Genomic DNA, 19,634 nt, shown 5'->3' with positions numbered 1-19,634 from the left:
ATGAGAACCTGCAAATGCTGCTTTGAATTATCCTCTTATTTTCAAATAAGCTTATTATTTGGAAGGAGAAGGGGGGGGGCACTTGGAAACTGTTTCTATATTAACAAAACCATTATATTGATGCTGTAAATTGTCACCATATTTCGTCAGTTGTCAAGCATTTTTTTGTGGGTTTGGGGTTTTTTAATTAATTTATTTATCAATCATTTGACTTGCTCTGTGTCTCATCACCCTTATTGATGCATTTAATTTTTACTAAACGCTTAAACATACTAGCTGGTAAGTCTGTAAAATAATTGGATTTCTCTAATCCTCAATTTTAAAACATTTTTGTATGGATACAGAGGACTAGAGAGCACTGTCATAGTATCAGAAACAAAAGAAGCTTGCTTTTCTTGTATTTGTTGTAATATTAGCCTGCTCAGATTATGTAGGCAGTCATGAGAAGTTCCTAATCTTAAAGTTTTCATTTTTTTTTTTTTTTCATTTTTTCTTCTCTCTGTACATGACTTTGATTCTCAGGCTAAGAGAGAAACTCCTTCACTTGCTTAGAGCTATGAGGCTAATCCTCCCACCTTTAGGCTTCTGTGGTAGTTATTTTAAGTCTAATGAGGTTGTTGGGGCATGGCTTAATAGGGTGATTGTGGGCAGATGGCAGTTGCCTTGTCTTACTTTTATCTTCTAATGCCGTTGAGTAGTACTATAGTGGAAGGAGTAAATATTTGTTTGATAAATGTAACAATTTTTGGAATTGCTCTTAGAATTTGAGGATATGTGTTACCAGTTCTCTGGAATTTGATTTCCTTTAAGAAATTTTTGATTTACTGTTTTAAATGTTTCTTTTGTCTCCAGGTTTTGAAAGTATTTTAGAAGGGCTTTATGGACCAAGGCTACGAAGAGACCTCAGTTTATTTGAAGGTAAATGAGCCAGCTTTTAGTGCAATGACCTTAACTTACTGTTTTTTCTTTGAGCTAAAGGTAGTTTCAAGTGTATGTCTTGAATTTGAAAAAGGAAATCTTCCAGTGCTTTTCTTTCCAATGTTCATTTATTCATTTTCTTGTCAATACTGTGCATAAGCAAAACATGAGGTAGAATGATACCTAGGTTTTGTTCCCATACAGGGGAATTTGGATTAGCTAAGCTTTTCTGCAAAGCTCTCATGAGAAAGACTTACTGTTCTGGAATAGTGCATCTCCTACTTTGTTTTTTATCAGTTTTTAGAAAAGGCGGAAAAGCTACTCATCTTCCTATTGACATTAATTGGTAAAAGGAAGATAGTGGATGCCAGTTTGGTGTAGTGGTCAAGAAAGCTTATGCTTTTTATATATTCATACTTTTTTACATCTTTATTATATACACACATCAAGCTTTTAAGTTTTACAACACTTTATATGTGTATATATATATATATAAAGTCATAGTATGGTTAAGTGTGTGAGTGTATATATACACACACGCCTTTTCCATTACCCTTATAAGACCTAATATTAATCCACTTGGGTTTGGTTTTGCTGGAATAGCTGTCAATAACATGTAAGTCCTTAGTTAAGTATGGAATGATTTATCTGTCTTTGACAACATGGGGACTATACAGCAAAAAATGGCTTTGGAGTGTTGAAAGAATTGTTTTGCCAAGTTCATTTTATGATTTTAAAAAATGTTCTTTCTATTATCAAACCTTAAAAATGTTCCATCTCATTTCTTTATTATTCATTGTCTGATAGTGTAATTTGTAAAGCATGTCACTTATTTAGTGCTAGTATATGAGGCAGAATGGCATGTACTGTATATCTTTGCTTAGAATAATTTTGAAGCAATTGCTTTAACTTGATTGTGGTTTTGTCCTATTCATAATGTGCAAGTTCCTTGGCCTGTGTCATATGCATAACACAGTATTTTCATGGGGAAGGGGAGGAACTTGGAATACTAATTTGCTGATGCTGTCAGAATATTTTTTCCTGTCTCAAGCTAGGCCTGCCACTAATAAGACATAAAAACATTAAGAAATATGTACAGTTGGATTTAAGCTTGTTTTTATGACTAGTATTCTTTCTCATCTGCTGTGATAAGCAAGGAAACATTTGAAAAGGAAACAGGATATTGTTATAAGTGTGCTGTATCTCTTATTTTTTTCTGGTTGTAATTCTAATATATTGTGTGTATTAGGCTTTACACTGATTAGTAGTTAAAGCTTTCTTTTTTGTATCAAAGGGTTTACATTTTCTTCTTTTTTTGCCCCCTTTTTTTTTTTTTTTTTTCTTTCGGATAAGAAGACAGAAAGTTCTGAGTTAATGAGGTAGTGGCCAAAGTCCAAGCTGCAGTTAAAGGGGCATAATACGCTATACAGTAAAGCTTATATTGCTCCTTTAGAGTTCATGTGTGCAGGTATTTGGGCTGTCTTAGAAGTAAAGTTTTAACTTTAACTTTGAACTTATTTGCCTCACACTGTTGAAGATTTCTTACCTATTTAAAATCTGATATTTGCACTGCTTGCATATCTTTACTATTCGATGTCCTTGTGACTTTGTCTTGCGAATTAAATTCATGTTTATCTAAAATGCAACATTTCAGAGGGTTTTTTTTTTTCAATTTCTGAAAATTTTTGTCAGTAATGTGCAAGAGTTCTTCAACAAGTAAAGCCTATTTCCATGTCTGCATCTGTAAAATTAGTTTTGGAGCCAATGGCAGAAAAGAGATGGCATGGTAGGTTGGGATGCCCACCTTACCTTACTCTATTTTTGGTTCATTTTTATAGTTACAGTATCTGTAACTTCCGCAATGCCACATGAAATTGTTAATACTGGCACAGTAGAGGTCAGCTTTATCATTAATATAGTGTGCAGGCTATTTCTGACTTGAAATCTGAATTTTGTTGTAAAGATTAATACAGAGCTCTCAAGTAAAATTTGTACAAATCTTTCTACTGTCCTAAGTGCCACTTTTCACTTTACAGGTAATGAAACTAAGATACAAAGTAAATAATTTGCCTTAGTTGTAAGATATGGCTGGTAGAGTTAGAACTCATGTTTTTAGACTCTAAGCAATGTGCCTGAATTACTGCGTCTTTTAGGCTGTTCATTTTCCTCATCATAACCACTAAACTAGGGGACAGTTGACAGTCAACATGTACTATTATGGCTCATTAGCAGCAAGTGTGTTTCCTCAAACATGCCTCAAGAAATTATCTGGCTTTCTTGTGCAGAAATATGTGAGAACTGGCTGAAATATATGCTGCTTAGATACAATAGCATTTTTTTCTCTTAGGTTGTTGGCTTTATCTATTGGGACATGAAATAAAATCAGTAATGTGCATAAAATTTAATATGATTGATATATTTCCTCCTTAGTTCTTTCTCAAAATATAATTTGATCTATAAATTAAAATATTATATTATCTTAAAGTTACTTGAATGAATAATAAATTTGTAATGACGAATTTAAGTGGTAAAAAGGTACACTTCAGTTTTGCTAGACTGTGACACTTTTCCAAGAAAATACCTTTTGAACCTTTTTTGTGTCTTGAAATTCTTTTATATTTAGAATTTACTTTGGACTTTCTAAAGTGGTTCTTGTCACCACTATTCAGCACCAGTTTGTTTTCCTGACTGCTTGCATTCTGCAGCTTCCTGTTGCCAAGGGTCAAGTTCTGTATCTCGGCATCCGACCTTGGTTCAAGCTCTGAACGGAGGCTCCTTATGTCGTTGAATCTTTAGGGCTTTCTAATCCTTTCCTTATACCCATTTTCAGCTAAGTAGATTCACATATAAATTATTATTCTTTACACTCTACTTATGGATAGTTAGCTAAACTGTTAAAAAGCTTTGCCTCTAATCAGGTGATATGTGTGTACTTCCTTTTCGGGGGGATTATTCTATGGGGGGATTATTTTGGGGTTTTATTCTCTTAAGCACTGAGGAAAAGCTGTACCTTGTTGGAGAAAAGCAGTTCTCCATGCTCTTTCTCTGCCAGGAAAAAATCATCTTTATACAGGATGAAAGTTTTTATTTTTTCCTTATGTTGTTTTGGAGTATTTATAGTAGTGAAAAATTATATTAGAAACAGAAATCTAATAGAATTGGAGTTTTTATGAAATTAAAAACATGAAGGACTTGATAAATATTTCAGCTGGTTTAATGTACTTATTAGTGAGCAATAGTGCTGTATAAAAAGAAAGGGAATGATATGTTCAAAATTGTCACAAATAGCTGGAAAATCTTTTGGAACATTATTATAATGAAAAAATACTGCTAAGTAAGAGTTGAATTTTTTAAGTTGTATTTAGATTTACTAGACAATTATTTTACATTTTAAGATATAGACATGAAATCTGTTCGGTACTATAGATGTCTGAAATAACTTACTTAATTTGGCATTACTTCTTGGGAAAAATAGTTTGGGGAATCAAAGATGTGAAAAAAAAATATCTTTTTTGTTGAAGTTCACCATTTTATTCTTAATAAATTGGAAGTAAGTTTTACAGATTTGAGCTAAAGGGTTTTGGTTTCAAGTAATAATCGGTACTGTGTTTGGTATTAAAATCCTGTTTCCACAGTCTTAGCAACTTTCTCACAAGCTGGCAAGCATTATGGGTTGCAAATTTTTCATCATCTGACCCCAAGCAGGATAAAATGGGGAGGGAAGATGATGTCCTCATGCTAAATTCAGTGCAGCTGAGGAAAATTTGTTTGGCTTAAAATGCTGTCTGTGCCTCTGATTTTTTTTCTGAGTCTGGCTGCCTGTAATCTGTAGTTAAAAACTTTAGACTGATCTCAGGATGCTTCCTGTGGTGGTGACCTGAGACTGTTAGCTGTCTGGCATTTGATATATCTTGTATACATCTGATTCAGTTTTGCTTAGCTCACTGGCAGACTTAATATGTCTTGTACATGATTTATACTACTTTGAATAAAGAGTTTAGTGTTTTGTAGAGCTAATGTTTCTCAAGGTTTGCTATTTTGGAAATACACAAAGATTGCTCTCTAGTTTGACTTTTACCAGTGGAAAATCAGGATTCCAAGGCAGAAGAACTTCTCTGAAAGTGTAACACCTGTCCTAGAGTTACGGGTAGAATCCCAAGGTTCATAAATAGAGTTTTCATGGTTGCAAGGAAAACAGCAAATTTGTTATGAAAGAATAGTGTTGTTTTTATGCTGTGGATATCCAAAAGGGTCCAATGGGCTGGGACAGGTAGATTAGTTCAGCAAAAATTACTCATGTCTTGTTACTGTCCAGTGAAGAAAAATACCATGTCTGTTTTTAATCATCAGCTGTCCAACCTGTAAAAATTGCTGAAAGCGTATAATACAATAATACAGAATTCTGTTCTAAATTAGCATTTTACAGCTGAGCAAACTAGATTTAAGTAGTAATATGGAGTTACATTATGTTTGTTCTCAACTGAAGAACCTTTATTTTTCAGAGTAATTTTATTCTGATTTTGCCTTTTTAATGATATCTTTGAGAAGAAGTAAAAGCTCAGCAATTGTGGGGAGAGGGTGGAGGACAGTGGACAATGGGAAACAACTCTGCAGAAAAGCAGGTCAAAGAAGGAAGAGGAGAGAGGTGCTCCAGTCACTGGAGCAGAGATTCCCATGCAACCCTTGGAGAAGACCATGGTGAAACATGTAGAACCTGCAGCCCATGGAGGACCTGTTGGAACAGATATCCATCCACACTTCAGCCAGTGGAGATGCCCTGAAGGAAGCTACAGCCCATGGAGATCCCATTGTGGAGCAGGCCTCTGTCAGGAATTGCAGCCCGTAGAGAAGAGCCCGTGCAGGAACTGTGGGTCTGTGCAGTGTTCTCCTCCTGAAGGACTGTAGCCTGTGGAAAAGACATGTATGAAGAGCTGTGGTGGTGGGAAGAACACTGGAGCAGTTTGTGAAGGCCTGTAGGCTGTGGGAAAGACCCTAAGCTGGAACCAGGGAAAAAAAAGAAGGAAGTGGCCGAGAGGAACTGTTATGAACTGAGAGCAGCCCATTTCCCATCCTCCTTACGCTGTTGGGGGTCGTGGAGGGGGGGAGGTAAAAGAGTCAGGAATGAAGGAGTGAAGCTGAAGCCTGGGAGGAAGGGGTGGTAAGGTGGTTTAGTGTTTTCCCTTTCTTATTATGCAAATCTGTTTTTATTGGCTATACTTGAAATTGATTCTCCCCAAGTTGAGTCTGACTTCTCTGTGACATTAATTGGTAAGTGATCTCCCTGTCTTTATCTTGACCCACAAGATTCTCCCTGTGATTTTCTCCTCTACCATCTTACTAGCCTCTCCTCTGCCCTATTGAAGAGGGGCAGGGGATTGTGGGGTTGGCAGCCAGCCAAGATCAGGCTACCATCATGTGCCGCTGAAAGCAGATAATCTCAAGAAGTCCCTTAACAGAGCTGACTGTAATTTAGTGGTATGGAGAAAAGGAGGAAACATACCTGGTAATTATTGATGGGAGTAAAAAAGTTGTTTAGGTTGTAAGCACATGAAGTGGAAATGAACATGATGGAGAAGACCTTGTTAATCATGTTTGGATTCACCTGCCAAAACACTGCAGCTGTAATAAAGACAGTTGAATAACTAGGATATTGTAGGAAAACTACTGCCTGCAGTGTAAGAAGTCTGGTGTAAAGGTAAAAGACATCATTCTGAGATCTTGGTCCCCATGTTCAGGAAACAGGTGTTCAAGTGAGACTTGAGCAGAAGAGATGGAGTTGAATCTTGTGAGGTAAATCAGGTGGACTAGATTAGCCACAAAATAAAGTGTAAAGAGGATAATGAAAATCTTCTCTAAATGCCTCAAGGTGCTATATACCTACCTATTGTTCATGGGCACAAGAATAAAGTTGCCACAAAAGCAAACAGGAATAAGTTGCCACATGCAATTCTAAACAAGAAATTAAAAGCTTAATTTTAACTATTGGCGCAGTTGGTTTGGGAAAAGTCTTAAAGTAACTGGTATTCATGAAGAGAAGGGTACTGGCTAAAAACTCTTAATTTTTGAAATTGAGCTTAGTAACTTGTTTAAAGAAAGTAGATTGTGTATCCATTCAGTAGAAGACTGGACTTGATATTGGCAATGTAAGTTTAAGATCTGCATACCCTCTAGACCAAAGTACGTTTTCTGATAAAACATATAAAGGTACTTTTCTAGATAAATCAAGTGCTACAAGTGAGTTTAGGTATTGGATTTACTTATAGTGATGATCAGTTAAAATGCTCTAAGTATAATGCATGTAGTTCAGATGATGAGGAGTACATATCCTAATTCTTAGCTTAGTTTACCTATAAGTTTGCACACTTCAGTTAAAAAAAATGATGTCGGCAATTCAGAGCTTTCTTTGCAGTATTCACATGCTTCCAGTAATCATGACAGATAATCAATTGAATTGCACAAGTTTACCTTTTCTTTTAAGGAAGGCACTCTCTGCTGTTTTTAAGTTGAGCTGTACAAGCCAGACAATAATTTGAAAATACCTGAAGAATTGATTATGACTGAATGCGTTGTACCAATAAATACATGTCATATTAGTAATGGGATTTATTAAAGAAAATTTTAGGAAGTCTATTTTGTTCTCAAAATCAATGTTTGCTTGCCTAAAACATCTAACTTTCTTTTCTTCCTTTAAGACTGTGAACCAGAAGAGCTAACTGACTGGTCTATGGATGAGAAATGTTCCTTTTGTAATTTACACAAAGAAACAGCCAGTGTAAGTATGAACATTATAAACATTAAGCATTACTCCCCAACACTCGTTTCTTGGTATGAAAGTAAGAGTCAGAGAATTGAATTTTGCAAATACGTTAATTCCGCATTTTGACTCAAGGTACTTCGATTTTAGTGGTTCTATTCTATTCAATAGCTCAGTAATTTAATTGTATATTTTACTACCAGCAGACTAACTTCTGGAAGATGTTATGATCTTTCTATGTTTTCTAGGATCGTGCATCAGTTTTTGGTTCTTCACAGTCAACGCCTACAGAGGAACTGTCATCTCAGGGCCAGTCCAACACTGATAAGATTGAATGCCAAGCAGAAAACTATCTAAATGCACTCTTTCGAAAGAAAGGTAATAAAAGCATGTCTTTCATTTTATGAAATATGACAAAAAATCTAAAAGAATCAAATTATTTGAGGTTAATTTTGTTTCCTAAGTATTTTTTAATTTATGTACTGAAGTAGATCTTTCTGCTCTTTCTCTTTTTTGTTCCTTTGGTTTTCCTTAATCTTTTTCTTACTTGAATCACCAAATGAAGTACAACCCTTCCTACTTGCCATTCCTCTTCTTCCTCTTGCATTATGTGTATTATTCTTTTGAATCCCTGTTCATAAATGGTAGATTTTTCTTTTTACCATGAGCTGCTACTTTGTTTTCATGCCAACCTCAGGTGTCATTCTCTGGAATTCTAAGCATTTAAACATTTTCTGTTCCTAAATTCTCACTTCTGATTTTCAATGGGAAAAACACTTAGGTGAGAGAATGTGCTTTGCAGATTGCAAAATAGAATTTGGGATCTTCTAGCATGAAAGCTGCTTCTTCAAATACATCCAAGTTGGAGGTTAAATTTCTTGTCAAAATATAGTATTTAGTAGATCATTAATTCTTTGATTGTTCTTGGTTTTTGACACTTACCAAGATAGTGCAGTACATGAGTGAATGACAAGTCAGCTTAGTTCATGAAAGTTACTCACTGCCTACAAAAGCAGAAACATTTATTTTCTTCCTTAAATTCATGTGAACGAAGAAATGTGAATGAAGTTACTGTGAATGCAGTAACTACAATTTTCATAGATTTTTCTTGGGTTTAGTATGTGGATGTTAGAATAGCTGAGTGAGATATTCTTGCTTGCTTGTTTTGTTTGTTTTTTTTTTTTTTTTTTGCTAGGGTGACAGCTCTCTCTTGCTTTTAGCAGAGATACTGTCTCTTCTTCACATAGGTAGGAGAAAAAAGCAATGTTAGTTTTGTCTCTTTTGCATTGCTGTAGCAAGAGAGATTATTATGCCCTTGAACCTGGGGTATGTAGAATCTTTTTCTGTACAGACTTTGTATCTACTCTGTCTACATTTTATTTTTTTTGCATTTTAAAGAACTTGAAATGCAGTGCAACAGCATTTTGAGTCCGTTCTTTGGACTCCTGGCTTTCTTTCAAACCAGCTATTTTCCATTTGAAATAAAATGTCCAATGAAGCTGGTACCTCATGACTTCTTAAACTCTTATTATATTGTCATCACACGCCCAATTGTGTGGTATCTCCCTAAGCAGATATTTTAATTCCTTCAAATTTCTACTTTGCCAGATCTTGGTCTTGATGTGTACAGTGTTTTTCAGTGTTTGCCTGCTTTGTGCTCCTACTGCAGATGATCTCTTTTGATAATCCTTGAGAGGAACTTCTATCATGGGAGAAGTGAAACTTGGCATGACCTCACCTTAGTGGAGTGAATGACTTCTAAGTGAAGTTTTTCACAAAGAACATTTGTCTTTTAGCACCTTCTTTAGGTTTGATCTACCAGATCAGTAATGCTAGGTTAAAGAGGTTTTGTCTATTGAAAAACAACCAGTTGGTTTTTTTGATTCTCTGAAGTACTTCTGTATTCTTAGGTAAGAATTTACTAAGAATATTGCTTCAGTTCAGGTTTTAGCAAAGTCTTTAAAAGTTGTTCAAATTATGGGAAGTGAAATGGAAGAAAATAGTAAAGGGCATGTGAAACCAATAACTGGTTTGGATTTTAGGAGGAAGATGAAGTGTTTTACTAAGAAAATCCCAAGTCTGCTTTCTGAATTTTTGTAGGTTTTTGAGTTCAAATATCAACTTTCGAAAAAAGGAATCAAAAAAAATTTCAGTAATTGTTTAGCTAAGGAATAGTTCTTACACCTGGTCCCAAACGAGATGTTCTTTCATTGTTAGAAAATTGTAGAATTCTTGGCTGGCTGTCTTTAAAATGGAGTAACACTTGTTTGGAATATAAATTCCTCAAGATGATCTACTCTCTTGCTATTGTAGCTAGTTTAGGCCTCTATGAACAACTTCTAAGACTAGCGAGCAAATTAGAGAGTTCATTTGTTGGTCCCATTAATCTTTTATTTTGAAGAAATTAACATATGGCTTTTTTAATTTGCAAACTAGTTTGAGAGAATTTCGTTGTGGGTCTGGGGTTTTTTTTGTATCAGGAAACTTGTTCAAAAGATCTCGAAACATGCAGCCATGTTGTTGTCCAGAGCAGACAGCCTTCAGACATTAATGTATGACAATTTGTCTGTAGAATCTGGGACAAAAGATGATAGAACTCCTGCCAAAATGGGTAAACTCCTGAAATGCTGTAAACAACTAAAGTCTTCCCATTAAGAACCCAACTTCACTATGTATTAGTGAAAGACCAGTTTTGTAGTCAGTTGTCTGTGGGAAAGTCCTGTGCTCAGCAGACACGTCAGCCAGTCCAAAATCCTTCTTGTCGTCAAGCACTGATTGTTGCCATTAACCAATGTATCTGAAACTCAAATGCTTTCTTCCCAAGTATGACATCTCTCTTTACCCTTTTGGTGGTGTAAGCAGACTGTGGTGCTTTTCCTCTTATATAATGCTGAAGTTCCACTGTTCTGTTAAGGGAAAAACACAGTGTGCTTTAAAAAATACATATTCAGTCTTTTTTTACTGTGAGTATTATAGAATATGACATGTGATCATAGTTATATCGCAGAATCACAGTTGTTTAAAAGCTTGATCAGACATTTTGTTCGTGGACTATTAATTTTCTGTATTTCTAGTAATACATACTGTGTGTTCTTAGGAGCTCATTTTTCCATGCAATATTAATTTGACCTCTTTAAAAAAATCCAAGGAAAAACAGTTTTGAATCAGGTTCTATCTTCAGGATTGATGATTCACCAAGGGACAACTGAGACATGAGAAGTTCTTGCAGAAGTTAAGGAATTTAGGTGCAAAATTATAAAGAGAATGTTTGAGATTACTTGAATCTTTCCAGATTCTCTGGGCTGCTCTGTCAATTATCTTCAATGCCATGTTTCCCATCCCAAAGTAATTTTCTTGTAAGCTTTTTAAAGCTCTTTACTATTTCTAGATATCCCTGTCATGTTCTAAAATATTTCCATTCATAAACATTACTTTCTTACACTGTACCATATACCTGACTTTAAGTTCTCCTGTTCTTTTGCGGTTTTCTTTGAGTTGCATAGCTGTCACAAGCTACTCTTCTTGGGCACAAGGTATGCTTCTTGTACAATGTATATTTAATTTAGCAAACCTATGACAATGTGATCGTGGACGCATTATCTCAGACTAAAAAAATGTGTTACTTTCTGAGGTGTAGTTTTGAGTTGCACACACTACTTCATCCAAAACCTGCAGTTTCTTTTGATTAATAATCTTAAGAAATCTAATTTGTCCTTTCAACATCTGGAAGGTTCCTGTAATCACTGAGAGCTCTGGCAAAGTTTGTGTAATAAACTTCTGCGATAGCTTTGCTGTCCCTCTTAAACTTCATCGGGAAAGAATGTTTAGTGGGGTTTCACTGCTTTCTTAAGGAGATAAAGCATACTTTTTGTATTGACTACCTACCTGCCACTGACCCTGCATTTCTTGATCATTTCAACTACATTTACGAGGATTCGTAGAAATATGACTGAATATAGAGTAGAGAAAACTGCAACCTGAGTAGAGGAAGAAAAAAGGTGGAATGTTTATGAAAATGGAAGAGTGAACTTACTCCTTCTGTTTGTTCATTGGTCAAGTTAACTGAACTAATCATGATACATGCCTCAGAGTAAATAGTTTTATTCCTGTTTTAACATGCTGATGACCTGACAGTGACCTGAATGGTTTTACAAGTAGAACTAAGAACGTCACTGGGACAGTTTGGTAGCTATTGAGGTGGGGTTGTTAAAAGAAAATGTGGCTTTTTTTATGAAAAAGGGAGAGATGGAGCAAATTTAAGAAGCACACTGAGAAGCAATCATGTGTTTTTATATCTGCTTCTCACACAACTGGATTGCAGGTACAAAGAGAATTGTGATTCCCTGCTGCTTTTCACTGCCTCCTGGCACTGTGTCAGAAGACAAATTAAGTTATTATTAGGTTGACTTTTTTTAATGAAAAAGGACTGATTTTCAATAAATGGAGTACTCTTGTGGAACACTATTTTGGGAGCTTTTAACTCATGGTTCATTGTCCTGCCAAACAGTCAAATCTGTCACCAGAGATACTGCATTCTAGTCATTACACATAATGTTAATGTACAAAATAGTTTATAGCAAAGATTTGAATAGGTACAAGCTTATGCAGCACATAAACTGAGGAAGTATTAATCCTAAATGTGAGCTTTGAATTGGAATAAGTCATTGTAATTAGTCATAATTACATGATGTTTATTACTCTCTTCTCTTGCATTCAAACTTACCTTGACAATCACAAGCAGAAAATATCAGATTACATCATACAAATTCAATCTTCTTTTATCCTAATAACATCAGGTCTGCAGTGATCTGAGAGAAACTAGAGGAACATTAAGGCTAATTTTTATTCTAAACCTTTAGAGACTGTTCTACTAGGTCTGAAGTAGGATGTATGTACATACATGATCCATGGACTAAATACTTTTTATTTTATAACAACTGTAAAAAATGGGAGTTTACACAGATGTAGGCATGTAAATTTAAAACTTTGCTAGTTTTAGCTATAGTCACAACCCCTAAAAACGTCTTAGAAAAAAAACCTATTCCGATCATACCAAGTATATCTGGTGCCATCTGCTGATAACAATTAAGAAATATTTGGTAGTGATACTAAGTTCAGAGTTCTAATACCTTTCTTGCCCAAAATATGTTTTATTGTGTTCAAAAAATTTATATGACTAATTACAAATTTCTCATGAGTTGTGGAAAATTACCACTATGAATCATAGGATGGGTAAAGTCCTTCCCCATGTTGGATGGAACAATGTCAAACAGATTGGGTAATGAGATAGTGGAGAGCAGCACTACAGAAAGGAGCTGGGGGTCCTGGTCATTGGAGAAGTTGAACATGAGCCAGCAGTGCCCTGGCAGCCAGGAGGGCCGAGCATGTCCTGGGGTACATCAGGCCCAGCATCACCAGCCAGGCAAGGGAGGGGATTGTCCCGCTCTGCTCCGAGCTGGGGCAGCCTCACCTCAAGTTTTTGGGGATGGTTTTCGGTGCAACAGTATAAGAAAGACATTAAACATTAGAGAGTATCCAAAGGATGGCAACAAAGAAGGTAAAGGGTTTTAAGGGGAAGCCATACAAAGAGTGGCTGAAGTCACTTGCCTTTTTCAGCCTGGAGGACACTGAGGGGAGACCTCATTGCAGTTACAACTTTCTCTTGAGGGAAAGGGAAGAGCAGGCACTGATCTCTTCTCCCTAGTGACCAGTGACAAGACCTGAGGTCAACTTCAGTCCCAAAGCTGTGCCAGGGGAAGTCTAGGTTGGATGTTAGGAAAACATTCTTCACCCAGACGGTGGTTGGCCACAAGAACAGGCTTCCCAGGGAAGTGGTCACAGCACCAAGCCTGACAGAGTTCAAGAAGCATTTGGACAATAATCTCAGGCGCTTGGTGTGACTCTTGGAGCTGTCCTGTGCAGGGCCAGGAGCTGGACTTCAGTGATCCTTGTGGGTCCCTTTCAACTCGGGATATTCCATGATTTTAAGACAGGGTCAAAGTCTTTACAATGGTGCATAGCAAGATAATAACATATTGTAAACAAGTTGAAATGAGAGGTTCTTTTAACTGGAAGGAAAAATGAGGACAGGCAAGCAGTTGAACATGTCACCCAGAGGTTGTAGAGTCCCCCATTCATGGAAGTATTTCTTACCTAACTATGTAAAATCCACAGGAACTCACTTTGACCTCAAAAATTACTACTTTGAATAAGCAGTTTTAGTAGAGACCTCCCACAGTACTTCCACCATGATTTACCAGTTAATGATTTACATTACAGGACAGTCAATGTGATAGCAACACTATTTGGATTTATGACAGATAAGTTTAGACTACCCGAGTCTAACCCTTTTGATTGAATATACATTTAGCAGCAAGAGCACTTCAGATGCAACCTGGAAGCACATCTTTCAGAGTATATGTTCTTAGATACAAACACACCACCCTCTCATCATATTACCTTTTTAGAGTAAATTAACTTAAAATCTGTAAACTGCCAACTGTAGCAGTTGAATATATAAGAAATTCTGCTCCATTTATTCTTCATAGAGAGTATTTGGAAATCATTACAAAAAAATGAAACTAATACAAAAGAAATTATAAGAACAAAAAATAAGACCTTTAGTATTCTAACTAGGTAAAAGATGACTCTGCTCCTAAGGAAGACGCTGACTTCTCCTGCAAGTGTTTAAAAGCTTGGCTATTACCAGTGTGAAGAGTCTAAAGTGGAATAGAAAGGCAATAAAAACTTGACAGTTCTGAATTAGTTTTGTCTTGCAGTTTTATAATAATTGATGCAGGAGATGGTGACTAATAAGGAAAAATCTGTTCCAGGCTGTTGTGTTTTCCTGCTAATGGTAGGTCCCCTGAACTCTTAAAGGTACAGGTCGCACCAGGAAGTAAAATGATTCTCCCATTTGCACTGATGATAACCTATTATTCAGAAGTTTCAAAGAAGCTTTTGTTGTGTGCATGCAACAAACTAATTGCTCTATATAAGTAGGGTCATTCCAGACCCTACTCAGTCTTGATAATGTTTTGTATAATTAATTTTGTATGAATTTCTGATTACAGGCAGTCAAATTTTTGGGTTTTCAAGCTAAGCTGTTCCTCAGTAGATGTCATTGTCTGTAACTACCATTTTCCTGTCATGCAAACACTTTTCTTCTTAGATAATTCAGTTATTTGATTTCATCTCTTAACTTTCTATGTTCTTTTTTTGTATTTTGCATATGCATCAGTACTTCACACTTATTGCCTTACTGCTGCAGTATCTGTTGAAATTTTTTTCTTTACTGCTAAGTGTGTCTCTAGGATGGTAAATTCCAGTTGACCATTTGTTGAGTTCATTATTTAGGAATTAGGAAATAGGTATGCTCTGTTTATATTGCTGTGCCTGGAGGTTACATAGTGGGCAGAGACCTTTCTCTTTGTAGGTATTCTCCATCATTTAGAATTTTATCTGATACCTCTCTTTAAGAAACACCTATCAGTTTTAGGTATTTTGGTAGAGATCTGGTTGAAAGATTGTTGGAAGATAGAGCTTTAACCATGAGTAGGTTTGTTTTGTCATGCTTTGGGTAAGTTCTCTTGAAGCCAAGATGTTTTAAAAATGGTGGAGCTTCACTGTACCTCATCAAACACTATGAAGAGGCTGACCAAAAGGTCTTGACAGGAGGCATCTGAGCAGTGAGTCAGCTGCCCTCTCATGTGCTATAGACAGCAGATCTCATAGGTGCAGGTTTGTAATTCCTTGTAAAGCTCGGTTGATGAAAATGAATTCTCAAAAGGGAATATGTTTGAAATATACCTGAAACAAACAGGCAAAAGATCTTCTGAGCATTCATCCTAAACCTGAGCAACCTTCATGGATCAGTACTGGCAGTCACTCTCTTGATAGTAGATGGATAAAGCTTCATTGGCATAAAATGCTGGAGCAAATATGTTGTGTGATCATCCAAACTTCCATTGGGAAATGTTTCCGTGCAAACATGTACCCAACCCAGCCCTTTCAGTTTCTTCACTGCCATGAAAAAACCCTTGGTTTATCATCTGCTTTATCTGTTTCAGATTAACTTTATTATCCCAGCAACTACAGAGCTGTGTCCTTTGGTATTTCCTCCAGGCAATCAGGGCTCACCTAAAAGCTAATTCTTCTTCATTGCTGTTCCACTTGATTTAAATCCTTCTCCCTTCTCGACTGAAAACTGTTTCACTCATTACCTATGAACTCAAGGATGGGCAGTGGTTAAAATATTGAAACGTATATTTGTGTGGAGAGGGCTGTAGAGTTGAAGGAAAAAACGAAGAGTGGGAAAGTGAAATAAATACTATTACTGCCAGTTTAAGGGAAAACACAAATCTCTTGAGTATAATCAATTGTACTTGCCTTGTGAAATGGTGTGTTGCAGTCATCAATGCAGTAACAGCTTACTTTGAGTTTCTTAATTACATTACTTCTTATGCTAAGTTACACTTACATTTTGTTTTTTCTGTTGCTTCTATTTGGATTCTTTTTGGTGATTCACAGTTGAAGTTTCAGTCATGCTTTTTAATAAGAGGTTTAACTTTTTTCTAGCTGATAGGTAACATTAAAATAGAGTCACGTTTGATCCTTTTTTTGTTTGGTTCTAAAATGAGATCCTTTTTTCAATTGAAATGTTGCATATATAAACAAAAAATTGGATATACTCAGTTTAGAATAGCTTTTCTTCCAAGTATTTTTATTGCTAGCTTTTTGAAAATGTCCTGAAAATCCTGTAGGATTTTACAATAAACATTTAAAACTTTGTTTGGATTCAATTGCTTGTATTACTACAAATTTTTCAAGTAGCATCATATCAGTTTTGACATTTCAATCCTGAACCTACAATGGGGATTATAATCTCAGAGTGGAGCACATGTCTTTTTGCTCTATTTTCTTTTTAAGATCAGTTCATCAAAAGTCCCAACTGTTCCATGTTATAAAGAGGACTAGTATTTTGTTATGGTTGTTCTTTGAAAGTAACTGCTTTCTGTATTGATCCATATCTTATTTTACTTTCATGGTTTGTTTCAAAATTCTTTATTTTCAAAACTGAAAATGAACAGTCTGCAAATGAAAATTCAACTTATTTGCCAACAATACAGATTCTGAATCCTCTAAGTAATTCAGCCCTGCATACTCTTACTTGCAAGCTATGATAGAGGACTAAGGTAAAAATTAATGATCTCTGCGAAATGTTCTTCCAAGTGACTTCCAGTTAGGAATGCTCATTAAACAAACCTGATAGACATCTGAATTTGTATGTTCTTTACACATGTACTTATTTAACACATTTATGTGCTTATAGGAAGTATTTATTATAAGAAAAGTAATTAAGTTTGGTTCTTAATATAACTGCTGCCTGTGTTTTTTATTTCTAGATCTTCCTCAGAACTGTGATCCTAACATTCCCCTAGTTGCTCAGGAATTAATGAAAAAAATGATCCGTCAGTTTGCGATTGAGTACATTTCAAAAAGTAGCAAAATTCAAGAGAACAGAAATGGTTCATCATTTGAACCAAGTCTGATGTGTAAAAGTATCCAAATGAACCAAACGGAAAACTCCCTTCAGGAAGAACAGGATAGCCCTCTAGACCTCACTGTGAATCGAACTCAAGAACAGAATACTCAGCAAGGTAAATTTCTATATTTGATAATCTGTGTTTTGCTGTAATTTATTCATTTTATGCTAAGTCCCTAAAAAAATAAATGTCTATGTCAAATAGAAATATTTTTTATGTTGTGTGTTAGCAGATAAGTATTCTGATTTTTGAGTGCCTGTGTTAAATAAGTGGCATTGGAATTATTCAGCTTTGGAATACCGAATCTAACTCACCTGTGCTATCACAGGTAACGGTAGTTCAAAATTTTGTTGAAATGACTGTCAAAAAGCCTGAAAAAAAAGATGCTGGGATTTCAGAGAGCAAATGTCTCTCTGTCAGCTCTTGAACACTTTGGTTCTTTAAATACAGACTGGTTAGAATGATGGGAAAAGAAGATTCATCTGGGAGAAAATTTCCATACTTCGTACCTTAATCATTACAGATCAGTGCAGCTTTCTTAACAGAGTAAAGCTAGAAAAATAGAGTCTGTCTCACTATCATTTACAAAAAGGAAATAATTTCTTTGCCTCAAGGAATATTGCTATCCAAAACTGATAACAGTATAATCGCAAGAGTGTTTTGGACTTTGAACTAGATTTGGATTAGCAGACATTTTCAGGAAGGGTTGTGACCATCATGTGCAACTGAAAGCAGTGGCAAAATCAGCTTTTGTCTTATACAGATACCAGGGTCTGTGTTAATCCTGTAATACTGCAGACCAAGGAGGAAAGTTGACCTGTATGTCATGTACCATACTAAAAAAGTTGCAAGAAGAACTTTTGGGGTTTTTTTTTTTGTCTGTTTATTTTAATATACATGAGCAGATTTGGTATATGTGTACCTAATGATTCAGTCTTTAATTGGAGATCCTTGGGGGCAGGGAGCTCTGATGGATTCCTCATGATAATAGACCTGGTCTAGGTTAAATTTCAAACATCCTTTCTCTTTAACAGAAAGAGCATTATGAAATACTGGAATTCTTGCTTTTATTCTGTATGGTCAGACCAGTTCATGCTAGGGTTTAGTAAATACTTCATGGTTTAAATCCTGAGGAAATACCTGTTGTGCTTGGATGTAGTTTTTCTGTGGATGAAGTACAGGTTTTAGAGGTTTATAACTGGCCAGGTTTAAGCACGTTTCTTTTGCAAGATCAATAAAAGATATTTTCCTGATATCAGCACAATAGTATATTGCTTTCTTCAACAGTTGATTGTAAATAACTAGTCTTAAATGTTCATGGAGGAGCAAAGTCCCCAAAGGCAGGTTCTGGTCATTGCTGAGCCCAGATAGATCTTTGTGGAATAAAAGGGAAGGCAGAAGGTGGGCAGGGACAGGAAGAAAGTTATGCTGCCCCCCTTTTCCGGAAATCCATTGATCTTTTCTCTAAGAAAAACCTAAAATATAGAGAAGTTGAGTTATTTAAATAATCTTTTTATGTTATTGGATTTTTTTCTTATAGGAGTAAGGCTAAAGAACAAGTTTAGAATTGGACCTTCAGTGAAACACCCAAATCTAAAATAGTTGCTCAGCACGCACAGTGTACAAGTTAAACATTAAACTGTGTAAGACACTGCAGTGTCTCAGGACTTAAACTGCCATGTTTGCTGGAGTGCTTTTTAGATATTAAAGGTAACATATTGCTGTGAAATTTGGAGATACTGAAATGAGAAATAATAGAGGAAAAAGACAAAAGGTGGTTTGAACATCTTATCTACCAAGGAAATTGTGTTGTGCTTTCTGTTTTCCATGAAGTGTTAATTTTGAGCTATTTTAGCTTTTCACAGTAGTGATGGCAACACAAGCAAATAAGTTCAAGATGAAAAATGTCAGCCTGCTCTTTTTATTTGCATTGTGTTCTAAGTGCAAAGATTCATGAAAAAGTTAATTAGCTTTTGTCAGGGACTGTGTAGTTCTGTACTTCTCCTGAAGACAACTTGGTTATAATAAAGTGTCATATGTTTATTGTAGGGAATTATGAAGGCTTTTTATTGGATTATTTTTTTAAATGTATAATTCTCTAACACAGTATACTTCTTTGGTCTAGAGACTTGTAAAATCTGTACCATGATTCCATTCTTATTAAGGTTTTTGACTGTCATGCAACTCTTTCCAGTATTTGCTATTTGTAATTCCTGTTATAATTTCCAAATGAAGTGGCAGTAACAGAAGAGGCAGTTCAAATTTGTACATGGCTTTGATGCATCCTCAAAGTTGAAATCTTTCATTCAAATCCTGTTAGGCAGATAATAATCTAAGTATAAATTATTTAGGTTCACTTTCTGATTAGGCAGCTATTTTGTATTTACAACAGTTATCTTTGAAATTAATGATTTAAC

The 19,634-nt window shown here is 35.6% G+C and overlaps 1 protein-coding gene across 10 annotated transcripts in view; it reads left to right on the top strand.

Annotated features, from left to right (window-relative positions):
- Nucleotides 1-19,634, top strand: part of LCORL (ligand dependent nuclear receptor corepressor like) — an 81,584-nt gene that overhangs the window by 25,050 nt on the left and 36,900 nt on the right. For all 10 annotated transcript variants that reach the window (XR_014590089.1, XR_014590090.1, XR_014590091.1 and 7 more), the window contains exons 2-5: nt 853-918; nt 7,611-7,690; nt 7,921-8,050; nt 17,077-17,331. Coding sequence is in view for 7 of the 10 variants with exons in the window: in XM_083861488.1 (XP_083717614.1) it covers nt 853-918; nt 7,611-7,690; nt 7,921-8,050; nt 17,077-17,331 (531 nt within the window). In the remaining 3 variants the exon portion in view is untranslated. The remainder of the gene's footprint in view (nt 1-852; nt 919-7,610; nt 7,691-7,920; nt 8,051-17,076; nt 17,332-19,634) is intronic.

The sequence above is a fragment of the Zosterops lateralis genome (genome assembly GCF_965231275.1).
Source record: "Zosterops lateralis genome assembly, chromosome: 5".
Classification (NCBI taxonomy): Eukaryota; Metazoa; Chordata; class Aves; order Passeriformes; family Zosteropidae; genus Zosterops; species Zosterops lateralis.
The sequence above is the reverse complement of the archived record's forward strand: the minus strand, read 5'-3'. Positions and strand labels throughout refer to the sequence as shown.